This window comes from Pygocentrus nattereri, chromosome 3 (assembly GCF_015220715.1).
Source record: "Pygocentrus nattereri isolate fPygNat1 chromosome 3, fPygNat1.pri, whole genome shotgun sequence".
Lineage (NCBI taxonomy): Eukaryota > Metazoa > Chordata > Actinopteri > Characiformes > Serrasalmidae > Pygocentrus > Pygocentrus nattereri.
This window is the reverse complement of record NC_051213.1, coordinates 17,487,757-17,504,346: the sequence shown is the minus strand read 5'-3', so window position 1 is coordinate 17,504,346 and position 16,590 is coordinate 17,487,757. Positions and strand designations below refer to the sequence as shown.

The 16,590-nt window shown below is 38.5% G+C and overlaps 1 protein-coding gene across 1 annotated transcript; it reads left to right on the top strand.

Annotated features, from left to right (window-relative positions):
* The first annotated feature begins 1,908 nt into the window (after window positions 1–1,908).
* Window positions 1,909–16,105, top strand: tlr18 (toll-like receptor 18). The gene is made up of 7 exons (XM_017721688.2): window positions 1,909–2,113; window positions 6,610–6,648; window positions 8,322–9,304; window positions 9,410–10,586; window positions 10,807–11,283; window positions 15,591–15,749; window positions 15,897–16,105. The coding sequence occupies exons 3-7, from the start codon at window positions 8,328–8,330 to the stop codon at window positions 16,044–16,046; spliced, it is 2,940 nt and encodes a 979-aa protein (XP_017577177.2). The 5' UTR covers window positions 1,909–2,113; window positions 6,610–6,648; window positions 8,322–8,327; the 3' UTR covers window positions 16,047–16,105.
* Window positions 16,106–16,590: the final 485 nt, after the last annotated feature.

Sequence of the window (16,590 nt, the reverse complement as noted above, 5' to 3'; positions counted from 1 at the left end):
TATTTTATTGTAATGTAGGGGTAAACCTTTTTTCCATCAGTACCTGTTTGCTCTGTGTTCTAGAGTGAAACAGCTGTATGGATGAAAAGTATAAACATAGTATAAAGATACATTACTAACATAACAGCAAGATGTAAATGCACTCCAGCTTCAATATACTACAGGGAAACCAATCTCCTAGGTGCAGTTACATTAGTAGTCTAATGTAATGACAAAGACTAATAACTGTGCTGTGTAAAAGCAGTTTGTACAAAACGTTTTAATGTTTCAAACCCATATATACAATTTAATGAGGACGTGAGGCTATGGGGCATCCACAAAACACTATAAATAATAACTCGAGTCTGAACAACAGAATATCTCTCTATATATGGTAATTCAATTAGAATTGACTTATTAAAACTGCTACACAGAGTAATTGAAAAAACAAAGCAAAACCTAACATTACCAAGTTGACCCATCTACTCCTTGTGCATTAAAACCTCTGCTAACGCCACATTTTACACCTTAAGCATGTGTTTAATTAGAAACTATTTTAACAGTACAAAGAGGGATGAACTAAGCCTGACTAAGCCCCGCAGCACAGCATTTACCGAAGAGGGAAACAGGTAATTAAATTCGCCATAACACCGGCAAAAACCGCAGGTCTCCGTCCACTTCCAATCGAAACCTGGTCCAGTTCACTGCTGGTGGGAATGCATCCTCTGATCAAACGAGAGGATTCATCGATAGAGTACTCTTCTAGCAGTACGTCGGCACCACAGTCTTCCTCGACTCTCATTTGCTTTCGTGTCATTCCTGCAACAGAGGCTGCTGCCGTTACAAATGACAAACAAGACTCTGCCGTAAGAACTGCAGGAGGCAGGGCCGTGCAGAGCAGCCACGCATCGAGGCCCTTGGGTAGGTGGCGCATTCATAGGATAATTTATTGTAAATAAGTTGTTGTTGTTGTTGCTATTTTAATGATGAGCTCATGTGTTAGTTGTGTTCCTCTGTGCTAAGCTGTGGATTAGCAGTGTGGCGTCAGTAGCTGTTGACCGCGGCCCTCTAGCGAAGCGTCGAGCAGGCACCAGCGTGGTTGGTCAAGGCTGAGAGTTGGGGCTTTGGTGCACACTAGCAGCAACCTTGCATCGATGGCACAGTAGAAGAGGGTGACTGGTGCAGACGCTAAAGGTCGGTCTGATTAGCTCGTCTTAATTCGCCTCTTATTTTGCCATATTTTTGTTCATTTGCCTGCAGTTCAATGTAGGAACGTTGGGAACGTATATATATATATATATATATATATATATATAATATCTGCTTGCAGTAGTTTGGGCTGGTAGGCCGCCGGGACGACTGATCTTTCGAGGGGGTCTATGTAGCATTTCACTACTGGCCGTGCTGCCTCTGAGAAGCTCAGGAGGCGTGGCCATTTCAGGAGGCTCATTGGAGGTAACACTTCCCAGAAAAAGACTGTTTTTTTATGTTGTTGTCTGAGGTGCAGATGGGTTGTGGGTGAGGGAGGACACTGTTAGCTGGACGCCTTTGACTATTGTTGCTCCCAAACCCCAGTTTGGCTGTAATGTGCCTTTAAGATTGTATTTAAAAAAAAAAAAAAACACTTGTTGCAGCAAAATCATGTGCGATCAGAGCTTTTTCAGTCCCTTTCTCAGGTTTTCAGTGCCAGCACTTAAGAAAAGACACATACATTTGTATTTAAAAGTCGATGTTAGTTTCCTGCTTTCTTGTTATAATCAGGTGGGCCTCGGGGTGGTAAAGGTTGAGACATACTGACCTGGATGTCTACATAACTGCTGCGCTCTGGACCATGAACGCTGAAAAAACAGCTTGAAGAATTAAAAACTGCGCACAAATAGCGCATATACACACTGCGCCCTTCCTACCAGCGAGTACACAAAGTCCCTGGCCTGCTCGTGGAGCCTGTGACGTTCTCCAGCGTGCACACAATCCCAAATTACTCTCGCAGACGAAACAAACGCAGCACAAGCGAGTTCGAGGTAGTCGGTCTTTCCACACAGCTCCGTCCTCAGGAGGATTGTAAAATGCACAAGATATAGTAAACAAAAGCGATACAGCTTGTAAAGTCTCCATCTAACCCCCTGGTGCAGAGGTAAGTAGCCTGATGTTTCGTTTATGAACCAGAAAGGCTCAGACGAGTGACAGTGGTTTTGTTTTCTGTGCGTTATCATGTTGCTCTCTGGTAAACTGACACAAAATGCAACGTTTAGCGTACAATTTCAGTATCACTTTCTGCATAATGATAATACTAGTGATTTATACCCAATTCTAGTTAGACTAAATTTTGTTAAATTCAGACAGTTACTGTATTTTTCCACATGTTCTTTTAAGAATCTTTAAGTAAAAACAGAGTACTGTAAAATCACTTCAGAGCACTATAGGTTCTTGTAAGAATTATAAGGTAGTTCAGCTTAACATTTTGCTTCAGGGTACTGTAGAGGTATTATGGTACTAAAGGAATATAAACAAATATAGACTATTGTAGAAGTATTGACAGTAAGAACATCACTGTAGTTTCTTATAGTACTACTATAGATCTTTTTGTACAGGCAAGGAATTATTGGACGTATGAAAATATATAGAATGTCGTTATGTCTGGGATATTCTGCCCAGAGGTATGTGTTCTACAAGTCAACAAACATTTATCTGCCCAGGCAGTCATGGATGAGTCCAGAAAAAAACTGCTTAGTAATACTGCTTGGAAGTTATTCTTGTAGTTTTTTTTTTTGGAGTTCCTCAAAGGCTGGAGCTGTTTGAGTAGTTTAATGAGACACTGAGCTGTGATCTCAGACTTTAAAACATCAGTCATATCATTTATATAAATAAATAATAAATATATAATAACATTCTTTTTTTACTTCTTCTAACCTGATTAAGTTATGAGGCTTCCAAAACTGTCTAAGGACAAAATTTTAATGCTCTGTTCCAAAAACTGCATGCACTGTGAAATTTATATGTGTGGACAGTCATCAGTATGTGGTGGACAGAGCATGTAAGTTTTGTTTGGTAGTTAGAGTTAATTTTAGCGTGTAGTGGAGGGCTGTATTAGCCTGTTGCAATCCATGCAGTTACTCCCTTGAAAATCTTATCTCCTGTGGGTTTTTTCCCCCACACATTCCTGACATATTTGTTTCAGTGGTCATTCAAAGCTTTTAAAGCATTTCAAATAACACAAAAAAAGAAAACCAATCCTTTTTTCATCATTTTGTTCACTCTGGCCTACACACATTTACTTGATCTTATTAATAAAAACCAGCTCTCTACCCCTGACATTTGGGAATAAGTTGGTTGTTGGTTAATGACCAACCAGTCAGAGTTACGCACTTGCACTTGTGGGTAGGAAATGTTGCTTCCTTAATGGGTCACTGGGTCCCACAGTCGCTGTTTGAGTGTGTGGTTTGTTAAATACACCAGCCGGGAAAGTTAGTATGAAACAAAAGACTCGTCCTATTACTGGAACTAATATTACCTTAATTTATTGTGGTTAATATTTTGGAATGTCCTTATTTTACTGCAAAAAGCATTTCTGCATAATTCAATGATTGAGATAATGCTGTAGATATATTTTTGATTCAGATTACAGTGGTGGCAATAGGAACCAAAGTTACAAAATGTATAACACAAATATAGTCATTGTTTTCTATTCAGAACTGTCAGTTAAGGGAAGGTTCAAATGGCATTTTTGAGTTGAATCACCTTATTGCAATTTAGTTTAGTCTTCTGCCACTGGCAGCATTTTTGTGTAAAACTTACTTCTTTCTCATGGGTTCCTGGATCCATCTATTTGCACATTGAGTGTTTCTTTTCCCTTTGTTTTACTCAGTGTATACGTTTATTAAATGTTTTGCTTAGCTACTTGGCCTTGTGTTGTTGGTTAAAAGTACAAACCTAAAACAACACCAATAAAACTGCCACTGTCCAGATTATTCTATCCATCAATCCACTTACAAATGCACTCATGAACCCACTCCATCCATACATACAGATATATCAAAAAACATTAAACTTTTACAGTACATTCACTTCTGTCAACTTTTGACATCTATTTTTAGGATTTTTTTTTTTACTTTTGGTTTTGGTTCCTCTGTACTCTCACCATAACATTAATATCCTATACAACAGCATGTGATCAATTCTGCTAACAGGTGCACTGGTGGTGACAATGCACAGTGACATGATATCCTGTACAGTTTCACTATGACTGTACGAACCTTTGCTGAATTGACTTATCACATACCACAATACATGCATGGGTCTCATTTTTGCAGAAGCTTTGCACAAAGGCACTGCTGTCCAGCTCAACATCCCTAAAAAGTGACACTGACTCTGCATCTCAAATGAGCTCTTTAGTGCACTAGCCACTTTTAATGTGAGTAAAGTCTTCACACTGAGAAATGAAGTGTGATGCAGTGTCTGTTAATACACAGATAATGTACTAAAACAAGAGCCACTTAAAGCCTGGACAGTTCTTACTTCTCCCATTAGATCAAAAACATGATGACAAAGAAGTAAAGAGTGGTGGTCAATGGAGCTGTGCTAAAAACAACTGTTTCTAGCCATTTATGCAGACCTTTGATTGGCGGCATGGTGGCACGGTGGGTAGCACTGTCGCTTCCCAGCGAGGAGGGCCTGGGTTTGATTCCGTGACCGGGGTCCTCTCTGTGTGGAGTTTGCAGGTTTTCCCCGTGTCTGCTTGGGTTTCCTCCCAATTGGACATGCTAAATTGCCCCTGTGTGTGAGTGTCTGACTGGCTGGCAATCTGATCCACTCATTGAGGTCATGAATGTAAATAAGACGCTGTTAGAAAGTGCAAAAAATATGTGTTGAAATATTTTATGCTGTTCTGTGTTGAGAAAATTAGTTTTTTTCTGTATAACAATGATTAAGCATTTACAAACTACGAATTTGCATTATATTAACAAGACATAGTTGAGCGGCAATTCTTATCAATAGAAATTCTCTGCTAAAACTGCGGACAAATGAACACAGACTGCCATACTTGGTGAAAGAGGTGGAGCTGGGAGAACTCACAGCTGTTTGAAATTTCAAATAAGAATTAGACATATATAAGATATAATTTGTTATTTGTACATTTTATATTATAGCTAACTTCAGTTTGCTAACTAAGCTTACTAACCTAGTAAACTTACAAGCTAGTAAATTTTTTAGCTTTCATTTCTTTACAACCAGGGGTCATGATGTCTAATGAAGTCATAATGCAAAAACAGCCATTTTACCTCCTATCCAAAATGATGAGTTAACCTACACATATCTTGCAAGTTTTATATGCAATGTTGACAAAAAAAGTATTTTTTCCTTCAGGCATGATTTTGCCTTACATTGCCTACAGTGCTCTCTCATTTTAAAAATACTTTCCAGGCCTTTCTCAAAATTTATGTAAAACAATGTCTCAGGCATCAGACAATGCATTTGTAACCATTTAATGTACTAACTTTCTGTCAGGTAGCTTTGAGGCATTGAGGCATTAAATGCTATGAACATCTGGTTCCTATCATCACCACTGTGAACAATACTGACTCAGTAAATTTCTCAAAAACAGAACGTTTCATTTCAGTCCACTCTGAATAATTTTGTTTACATATCAACAATCGAAATATTTAGGCATTTTAGAAAATCTGTGAAATCCCCCTTTAAGAACAACTTGAAAACATTTAGCTAGACAGTGCACTTATTATATTCAAGTAAATCTTACATTGACTCCTTTTGGAATGACAGGCCTAATAAACAGTTCATTGTTGCATCAGGGACTTGTGCTCTGAAGACCTAATGCTTTTTTGTCATTGAAGATTTTATTACATGTTTAAAATAGTCCTTCATTTAAAAAGCCAAGGCTAGGGAAATACATCTGAAAATGAAATGACTCGCAGAAATGACTGATAAACTTAAGGGGCTTAAAATACTCTTAACAAACTGTTTGGTGCTAAAACCTTAAAAACAAGCTTTTCCTGCTCAGTCATCCATTGAGTAATGCGATCTACCAGAAAGATTTCCACATCAGCTTACATTATGTATCTGTCAGCTAGGATATTAACTGGCTGCACACGTGAGAGAATAAAGATAAGTGCAGCTCAAGTCAAACAGAGCCCTTCCAGGCAAAGATTCGAAAAGTAATTAGGAGAGGATGTGCTGAAGGACAGAACCAGTCTAAGCATTTCTCTTCTACACCTGGCATGCAGTCAGCTTTGAGAGTTTGTTTGTTCATTTGATAATAAAAGTAGTCATAAAGCGCATGTGCTGGTGGGGAGAAAACAAGTATCCCTTCATTTGTAAACACAGCTGCAGTTTAAGAACCTGAGAGAATCTGCCCCATAGGTTTGCTGCAGTCAAGACTGAGGCACAGTGGAATACGGCTGATTACAAATTCTAAATAAAGGTTGTAAGATCACACTTGAACAGAATTCTTCTGTTTTTTTGGAAAGTAATGTATGGCATATCTGTGCCATTGTAATATCATTGTGTTTTAGACACTATAGGCTTTGTTATGGCATAATATGTTGTAATTTTAACATAAGCTGGAAATAACTTGATCTGTCTTGAAATTTACTGTACTTTGCACATGTGTTTCAGGAGCATATTTCATGTCATCAATCTTCAAGTGACTTTAAGGTATTTATAGATTCTTTTTGATCTCTGAGGATTAAGAAATGCTTACATGACATGAAAGGACACTTCTGTTTTTCAGTGCTTGTTAAAAACTGTCAAAGCCAGAGAGGCGTTCTCATGACTTCAAAGATATACACTGACTAGTCAGAGCATTACAAACTTGTTTCCTTCTTTCTACAATCATTATCCATTTTATCAGCTCCTTTTGCCATAAAGACGCACTATGTAGTGCTACAATTACAGACTGTAGTAATCTGTTTCTCTGCATACTTGCATGGTAGCCTCCTTGTTCTTCAATGGTCAGGACCCCCCCCCCCCAAGTATTGTTGAATTATTTTTATACATTATTATTATTAATAATAATAATAATAATAATTTTTTTTAACATTATTTTTATGGAGGGCTATTCTCAGCACTACAGTGACACTGACCTGGTGGTAGTGTATTAGCGTGTGTGTGTTGTGCTGGTATGAGAGGATCAGACACAGCAGTGCTGCTGAAGTTTTTAAACACCTCAGTGTCCCTGAACTGAAAATAGTCTACCAACCCAAAATATCCAAGGAGGTGGTTTTAATGTTATGGCTGATTGGAGCATAACCCTATTAATCCTGTTGCTGGCATGTGCACTGGTTATTTTTTTCCCTAAAAAGAGAAATCAGACAAACCTCCAATACATACAGTACTGTGCAAAAGTTAGATACCCGTCTTTCATTTATTGAATTTCCAGTCAAAATAGCAAAGTATAAATTACTAATATTTCAGCATCAGCAAAGCACAGAAAATTACACAAAGGCCTCAACACCTAACTGTAATACTTTTTCAGTATTTAGTGTGTCTACTCTTCGCCTTATAACATCGTTTCCATTCTTTTCAGGAGACTTATTTTCAGTTTTCAAGGAAATCTTTACAGATATTTTTTTGACACCTCCAAAGTTCAGTCTTAGACATTGGTTGCATTTTCTGCTTCTCACAATCCAGGTGATCTAAGGTAAAAATTTAGACTCATCAGTTCATAAAACCTTACTCCATATTACAGTGACATATACATTTTGTATTCTAGTGCAAAATATCTTCCTTGTTTTCTGTTTCATTTTCTTACATCTACTCAAGCCCTTATCATTGATTTTCTCCTATGTCTGAAAGATGAAAGCTTTAAGCACTGTTTATCTGATGGTGATTTTATCTTCCATGGGTGTTAGGTGTACCATTTCCTCTATATGTTTTAATTTCTTTTGGTAATGGTCTTTTGCTTTTTAATTAAACTTATTTTTCTCCTTTCTCCTTCCTTATGTTAGTGTATTATATTTAACCTCCACAGAAATATTTCTTAGCCATTTGAGATGCACATGAGAAGAAAAATTGAATGCATCTAATGTGCGTTTGGGTAGTTCCTTATATGAATATTAAGATTTCTTTAAACGGGAACATAATGTCAGTGACTCCTTTAGGAACAGCTTTACTGGGAGGACACGGCTGTAACTGACTGGTTTTAAGATTTGAAAGACAGAAAATTAAAAGTGGCAGTAGAGCTGACAAGTTGAAGAATGTACAAACTAAATTTTTGTTGGAGGCTTTTGTGTAATTATATATATATATATATATATATATATATAATTTTTTTTGTGTGTGTGTGTGTGTGCACGCAGAACAACTATATGGTCTTTATCTCTTCACAGATCCAAATGGCTGATGTGAGAATATTTACTTTTCTCAGTCTTGTGTTTGGCTTCCAAGCATCTTTTTTCATCTTACCAGTCAGAAGTGAACTGTCCTGTCGGATATTTGCTGACCAGCGCACAGCTAACTGCCAAGGCCTTCGACTGCAGCGTGTCCCTGTGGAGCAGCTGCCTTCCTCTCTAGAGGTGGTAGATCTTTCCTATAACATTATCCATGTTATCCGAAATATGGACTTTGTTGGGCTGCCTCTCCTACGGGTCCTCTTGCTTCAGTTTAACAACATATCTGTAATTGAGGATAAAGCCTTTCAGGAAAATCTGCTACTGGAAGATGTAAATATCTTCAACAACTCATTGACGGTTATTCCATCAAAAGCTCTGGCACCACTCAGCAGGCTTAAAAACTTGGAAATGTCAAATAACCTCTACTCTGAGGCCACTCTGGATGATGCATTTTTGAATTTCAGGAAACTAAAAGTACTGTCCATGGGTGGCCCTGTTGTTGGTATTTTGAAAAAGGGGGATCTTGATGTGTTACAGAATGTATCTCTGGAAAAGTTTGCCATCAAAACTGGTTCAAGTCTCGATGTTTATGAACCAGGGTATCTGAAGAACATCCATACAAACAATATGTGGCTTGATATGGCCATAGATAACAGAACATATGTACTCCCTATGATTTTAAAAGACCTTGCAAACAAAACATTTGTGGTTCTCCGTTTTCGCAATCTTTTTGAGTTTAAGTATTACACCGACAAAGAGGACATTTTCTATGGCTTGAAGTATATTAACTCCCAGCAACTGATTTTTTATCGAGGGAAATTCAATGAGGAACTCCTGAGAATGGCCCTTATTAATTTGCAAAAAAGTCCAATTAAAAATTTAGGACTTCTGTTCATCGACTTTGCCAGGTCACAGATATTTGTGAATAGTCAGCAGGCATCCAGTGTGACAAATCTAGTGCTGGAAAGGTTGTATCTCTCGTAAGTATCACAGCTGTCTGCCCTGAATAAATAGGCATTTTAACTCTTCTTAATAACCCAAGATCATAGCACTTTGTCATAACCCAGTGTTTTCTGATTTAACAGGGACATCAGCAACCCAGACATCCTGCGCTTTGACTGGCGTTTTACATGGCTTAACAAGATCCGTCACCTGCATATACACAATGTCAACTTTAACACTGTGCCCTGTGATGCATGGGAGGAGATGAGGGGGGTTGAAATCCTAGATATCTCCAAAAACCAATTGAAGGACAGTTATCTCTTTAACCAGCAGTGTAACTACAGAGAAACAATGCCATCGCTTCACACCTTTAACCTCAGCAATAATCAACTGACCAGCTTCGGTTCTTTTGCAGCTCTCGCTGGGGAGTTCAAACATCTGCAAACAATTGATATAAGTTACAATAAGATAGGCTCTGAAGGTAATAACATCTGCTCTTGGAAACAAAACATCACTACTGTCATTGCTGATCACAATACATTGGTTATTGACAGCTTTAAATGTCTCCCCACCACTGTGTTGTACCTTGATCTTTCATACTGTAATCTAGACCAGTTAGACATGGACTACTTTAGAAAGGCCATTGGTCTGAAGGAGGTTTACCTCAGTGGTAACAAAATTAAATTCATTCCCTCTGGTTGGAGGAGCCCTAATCTGAAGTCACTAGCTTTGGATGGAAACTCCTTTGGGCTTATTAGTATGAGTTCTTTTAAGGGAATGCCTAACCTGGCACGACTCAAGGCAGGTAACAATCCTTACCACTGCACCTGTGATCTCCACACCTTTATACAGGAGACCACTGTCAAGGGTAAAGTCCAAATCACAGACTGGCCAGAGAACTACAAGTGCTACTATCCAGCAGATCTGCTTAATACAATGGTATCTCAGTATTTCCCAGGTCATGTTGCCTGTGATATCAGACTTGTCATTGTTATCTCTGTAGTCACCACTGCAGCTGTTGTGCTGGCTATCATGTTATTGTGCTATGTATTTAGTATACCCTGGTATGCTAAAGCTACATACCAGATCATCAGGGCCAAGTACAGGGCTCATAAAGAAGGAGCAGGGCTGTCTATGGACTACACCTTTCATGCCTTCATCTCATATAGCCACTCAGATGCTGACTGGGTAAGGGACAAGCTACTGCCATGTCTGGAGAACAGCAGACCCCCTTACCGTATTTGCATCCATGAAAGGGACTTCATGCCAGGAAAGTGGATCATCGATAACATAATTGAGAACATTGAAAACAGTCAGAAGGTATGTGTAAGGAAATTCAACTAAAAAGAAAGTAAAACAATAACTTGTAATTATTTAGAGAAACTAAAGACAAATACTATCTTAATTTTGGAAAACCCGTTGATCATGGTCACAGCAATATTCAGTTTTTAGCTTTCTTGATATTTCACACTGGCAAATCACATGAGTGCTAATTTTATCCAATTGCAAAACATCCTAACATCCGGTTTCTTCTATTGAGGTCATCTTTGTGCTGTCACGGCATTTTGTGAACAGCGAGTGGTGCAACTATGAACTCTACTTTGCCCAGCAACGAGCTATTGGCAAGACCTTAAGGGATGTCATCCTGGTGGTGAAGGAGCCCATCGATCCAAAATCTCTGCCCAGCAAGTACTGTAAACTCAAAAAGATGCTGAATACCAAAACATATTTGGAGTGGCCTGAACAGCCTAAACAGCAGGCCTTCTTCTGGGCTCAGCTGAGGAGCGTCCTGGGAAAGCCGAATCTCATAAAAGAGCACTCAGTCACTGAACATAGACGTGCCTCCAGACTGAGCAGAATATCAGTGATTGAGCTTCCAGTGGAGAACCAGGGGTCTGTAGATGTTCAGCCCAAAATAGATACAGATCCAGGAGCAGAGGTCAATCCTCAGACCATAGGAGAAACTGGAAATCTTCCAGAGAACAAGGATCTCAAGATACCACTGAAACAGTTGGCCTAAGCCTAAGGGACTGTGGTTATTTGTGCTGATTTAAGCACTGCATCATGGGACAGCTTCATAGCTGCACACCAGGCAAGCAGAGAGTCACATATCGAGGACAGTAAGTGTGGTGATTCTTTGGGTCTTTAAGCATGGCCATCATCAAGGCTTCATAAATTCCATGAGCATGGAGATAAAGCTAGAGATGGGCCTATGTGCTGACAAGGCTGAGACTCAACAGAATGACAGCAATGTCCCACAACATACTTCTAAGCAGAAGCTGATCTGAGAGACACTGAAGGCAAAGACTGCATACTATCTATTAGTTCCAGCACAGTGCCTTATTTAATGAAAGTTTAATTTAATGAAAAAAAATGACTCATTCTAACACTGGCACTTACCCAGCCATAGTAAGTTAATTGTAAAGTTGCTGCAAATAGTCACCAAATACATCTGAGTTTAGAAGTGTGTATTTACAACAGTGATCTGCTAACAATATTCACTGCAGTAGAATCCTCTGCAAACAAGTTTGATCCAGTTGTTAAATTGCATACCTACTTTTTCATAGAAGGTGGTCTAGCCAAGCTTTGGAGTGACACATACTTCACTCATTAATAAGGCAAAAAAACATTGAGTGAGGCAAATGACTGGCTGGAATTGCAATGTTACACTATATTGCCCAAAGTATTCACTCGTCTGCTTCCACACACATATGAACTTGAGTGACATCCCATTTTTAATCCATAGGGTTTAAATGATGTCGGCCCACCCTTTGCAGCTATAACAGCTTCAACTCTTCTGGGATTGCTTTCCTCAAGGTTTAGGAAGCTGATTATGGGGATTTTTGACCATTCTTCCAGAAGTACATTTGTGAGGTCAGCCACTGATGTTGGACAAGAAGGCCTGGCCTGCAGTCTCCGCTCTAACTCATCCCAAAGGTGTTCTATCGGGTTGAGGTCAGGTCTCTGTGTAGGCTGGTCAAGTTCTTCCACACCAAATTTACTCTTCCATGTCTTTAAGGACTTTATGCTGGTGCACAGTCTTGTTGGAACAGGAAAGGGCCACCCTTAAACTCTTCCCACAAAGTTGGGAGCATGAAATTGTCCAAAATCTCTTGGTCTGCTGAAGCATGAAGAGTTCATTTCACTGGAACTAAGGGGCTGGGCCCAACTCCTGAAAAAAACTCCACACCATAATTGGTTTATACACCTGTGGCTATGGAAGTGATTGGAACACCTGAATTCAATGATTTGGAAGGGTGAGTGAATACTTTTGGCAATATAGTGTATGGGTCAATCAAGGCAATCTGAGAAGTGTTTTTTTTTTTTTTTTTTACTTTACAGTCACAAAGAATAAACAACAGGTATCAGAATTATATTTTAGAAACCAGTTGAATCATAGCTATAGGAGTAAATTAATTAGTATGCATAATTGAACTTTAGAGGTATTATTCTAGATAAGTGATGTGAATGTGTTTTGGATTACTGTATTTTTTGGAAATGACAGCATGTGAATCACTGAAGGATATAAGAAATAGAGCATTTTTATTAATTTAAGTATAAAGTAGTTGCATTTAATATTAAGTGTGAATAATTATTATAGTCTATTAATTCTGTGGTTATACAAATTACTTTTTTAAAATAATGTCTAACCTTTTTTATTGGAAAAAATATATGACAGAGCGATGGATGGGGGTGGGGTGAAAGAGAGTGAGACAGGAGGGAGGGGTGAGAAAGAGAGAGAAGCAGAGAGGAGAGGTGGGAGACAGCCAGTGGTTGTGGGGGAGAAGAGAGGGAGGAAGCCAAAATATGGACAGTGCCAAAGATTTAATTTGTTTACATTTGTTTATCAGGAGAAATGTGGCTTGTTGAGTAAATCTTTTCAGCTAATCAAGGGAACATTGGATGTCTTGGTTATTTTGTGTATTTTTATTAGAGAAAGAGGCTCTATTGTCTCCTTTAGCACTGATTCACCTTTAGTACCTCTGCTCTGCACATTTCAGTGCTTTTAGTGTTCACTGCTCCAACACACCTGATCCCACTTATCAGAGCTAATTAACGAGTTCAGACAGGTACCTTTCCTTGTTGGAGCCTTGGCAGACCACTAGGCCTGAGGTCAAAGTACTGCAAGTACAAAATTGCATAAATGAATAGCTCTCATATAGGCATTTATTTAGTCATACATATTTCCATTGTTTTTAAAATAATTAAAAATAGAAAGAAATATAATGTTAGGACATAATAGTCTGTTGCACATTTGTGAAATTCATTTTGGTCACATATCCAACATTTATCTTAATATTTTCTTAAAGTGTATATTTTGCCTTGAGGTTGGCTTATGATGTTTATGATTGGTACATTGTGATATTTTTATAGTGTTGACATACTACACAAGCCCTTTTATTGCAGAATGTGAGAATTCAGTTTTCTATGGTAGGGGTCCATAATATTGTACCATCAGAGCACTCCTGTGTTCATGTTTATTTTGTTTGCCATTTTACCGCTTGTGTTCTTTTTGGTGTGATGGGATCCCAGTTATGGTCTAGAACCTTGACCGATGTAAGTTTCTTTTGAGAACTCCCTCTGTTACAGTATTTTTGGGAATTATTGTCAGTGTGCGGGGGCAGGGGAGGCTCCTAAGACACTTGTGCCCAGAGAGCCTTGTGAGACCATGATCCAGCCCTTACAGTAGATGGCACTGTTTCACACTCACTCTTTGCAGCATGCTGTTCAGCCAGGTTATAAGTGTCTCAGCTGGAAAAGTCTAGGCTTGACCCAACTCTGAACTTCACCCCTTTCTTAAACACTGGCAGTCAAAGAGAATTACTGACATACACTGATGTTTAGCACATGGTTTTGATGTGGTTAACCTGTCTGTTCACTTAAAGGATGAAAAGCAAAGAAATGCAGTTATGTTCAATATAGGGTTACACATTTTGCATGCTGATATGAATTAGTACATTTTCCTTACCACAAAATCAATGCAACATACAGAAATAAATAATAATAATAAAGAGAACATCATCTCTGTTATGGACCTGCATGATTTGATGGACACACACAATGGGCTTTCCAAACATCTTTCTGTAAATCTTCTTACTTTTTCATCAGAACTAAAATGTGTTGTCAGCTTCACTCCTGCACACTTTCACTCTTCTCTGTTCACCTCATTGAGCTCCTGAAGGTGATAATTAGCTAAAGATGTGACTCAGCTGTAGGTGGAGTAGGGGGCTGTAGTGGAGCTTGGAAACACAGCTGTAAGCTGTTTGGTCTGGAGGAGGAGGTGCCACATGAGCTTGTTCCTCTGCACAGGTGAGTGCCTGCTATTCAGAGAGTGAGATGCTAGAAAGCTGAGACAGATTCCTCACGCTTCAATTCCTGCTTTCACTTGGTAAGAAAACTGTTTAAGTAATTTGTTTGGGTAAATGTAACAGGTCAAGTCTGAGGTGTAGGCTAGTCATCTGAAATGGATTAAATGACAAGGAGATTAACAGGTGAATTATTTTTCACCTATAATGCATGTTTGGTTAAGAAATTCTTTAATGTTATGTAAAATTAAGCTTAAATAAAATCAGGAACTTGTGTAGTCTACTACTAAACATTCTATCTAAAAAGCAAAGGGTGTGTGTATATATAAAATATAGAGGGTTGTTTTAGAGTTAATCTATGAATTGGTCTGATGTACTTCTGAAACTCTTCCAATAGAAATTTGATTCTGATATTGTGCACCCATTATTCTTTAAAACCAATGTCTTTGGATGGTGAAATGTATGTGTGTGTGTGTGTGTGTGTGTGTGTGTGGGGTGTTTTTTTTTTTTTTTTTTTTTTTTTTTTTTTTTTTGTATTTTATATTGGTTCAAGTTGCTGTCTAATGTCTTTGTATTAGATTTAATGTCAATCTTAATTTGAGTGTTGGTCACTTTTATTAGCTCCTAGTAGGGCACATGTGTTAGAAATAGCTTAATGTCAGATACTCATTCTCAACCCCTTAAGCTGCAGACAAAAGGCTGATTTAAATATTTGATGCTGTTCTGTCCTCCTGTTCCCATTGAACATCATCCGTCTGCTGGGGCCAAACCACTTGTTACCTCTCAGACACCGGATCCCTCTTTAACAGAATGTGTGTAAAGTTGCTTGTGGATCTGAGGTAGTTATGGGGTCAGCAAGTGTTTATGCTGGGGAGAACAGTCATTTGGTCAAAAGAATGTCCATGAGAATGCTTACAAAATGTGGAAGGTAATCAATATGTAGTTATTGACTTGCAGTAATTATGCACTCAGTTTGGCTATGGAATTAATGAGTTCTATTATCTTGTGATCTACACAGGTCATCGTGGCAGAAAACATGGTTTCTCAGCTGGAAAGTGCGATGGAAAGCCTTATAAAAGTGTTCCACACCTACTCTTCCAAAGAGGGGGACAAATACAAACTCAGTAAAGTGGAGCTGAAGAGTCTTCTTCAGGGAGAACTAAGTGACTTCTTAGCAGTGAGTTAATTTTCCAGTAGCTTTATTAAACTTGTCAAAGTTATGCTTATGTGAAGTTGCCTGCTTAAAGTGCAACTTTACTGTCTTAATTTTGACATGGGTCCAACAGTTGCAGAGAGATCTGAAACTCTTGTGCTCTCATTTTAGGCAAGTAAAGATCCACTGGTTGTGGAGAAGATAATGTCTGACCTGGATGAGAACCGGGATGGGGAGGTCGACTTCCAGGAGTTTGTAGTTCTAGTTGCAGCACTTACTGTGGCATGTAATGATTTCTTTGTTGAGAGTATGAAAAACTGAGGTTGTTCCATGTTCTCTGCTGCTCATTAATAAAATGTATTGCACTGGTATTTTGAAAATTCTTTTAGGCAAGTTTCAATGACTTCTGAAGTCCATATATTTTTGAATTCTTCAGTCTTAATCAATTCAGATAACAGCAGTTAAACTGTGAATGTGTTTTATATACACAAACACACACAATGCCCTAATCATTGAGTTTTACCCATCAAATGGAAGGCATTTGTATTTAAGGATTCAGCCAAGTATAATTTTCAGATTTATACGTTTTTTCAAGTACATTTAGTAGTGCATATGTACTTATTTATTTTTTCCATTATGATAAACAGGCTTCGTGCAGGTGTTGAGCCTTAAAGGTGATCATAGTATGCACAGTTCAGGTGGATAAATAGAAGCGCAGCTTGTATAGATCCAATTTGTATTGAGCAAGGGTGCCATCTACAGATGAAACTTGTTCATACATGCTGATGTTAGATGAGGTAATGATTTGAATTATGGGCTTAACTGCTTCCTTGACTGTCTTTTCTGAGATTTTTGGCTCTAGTAT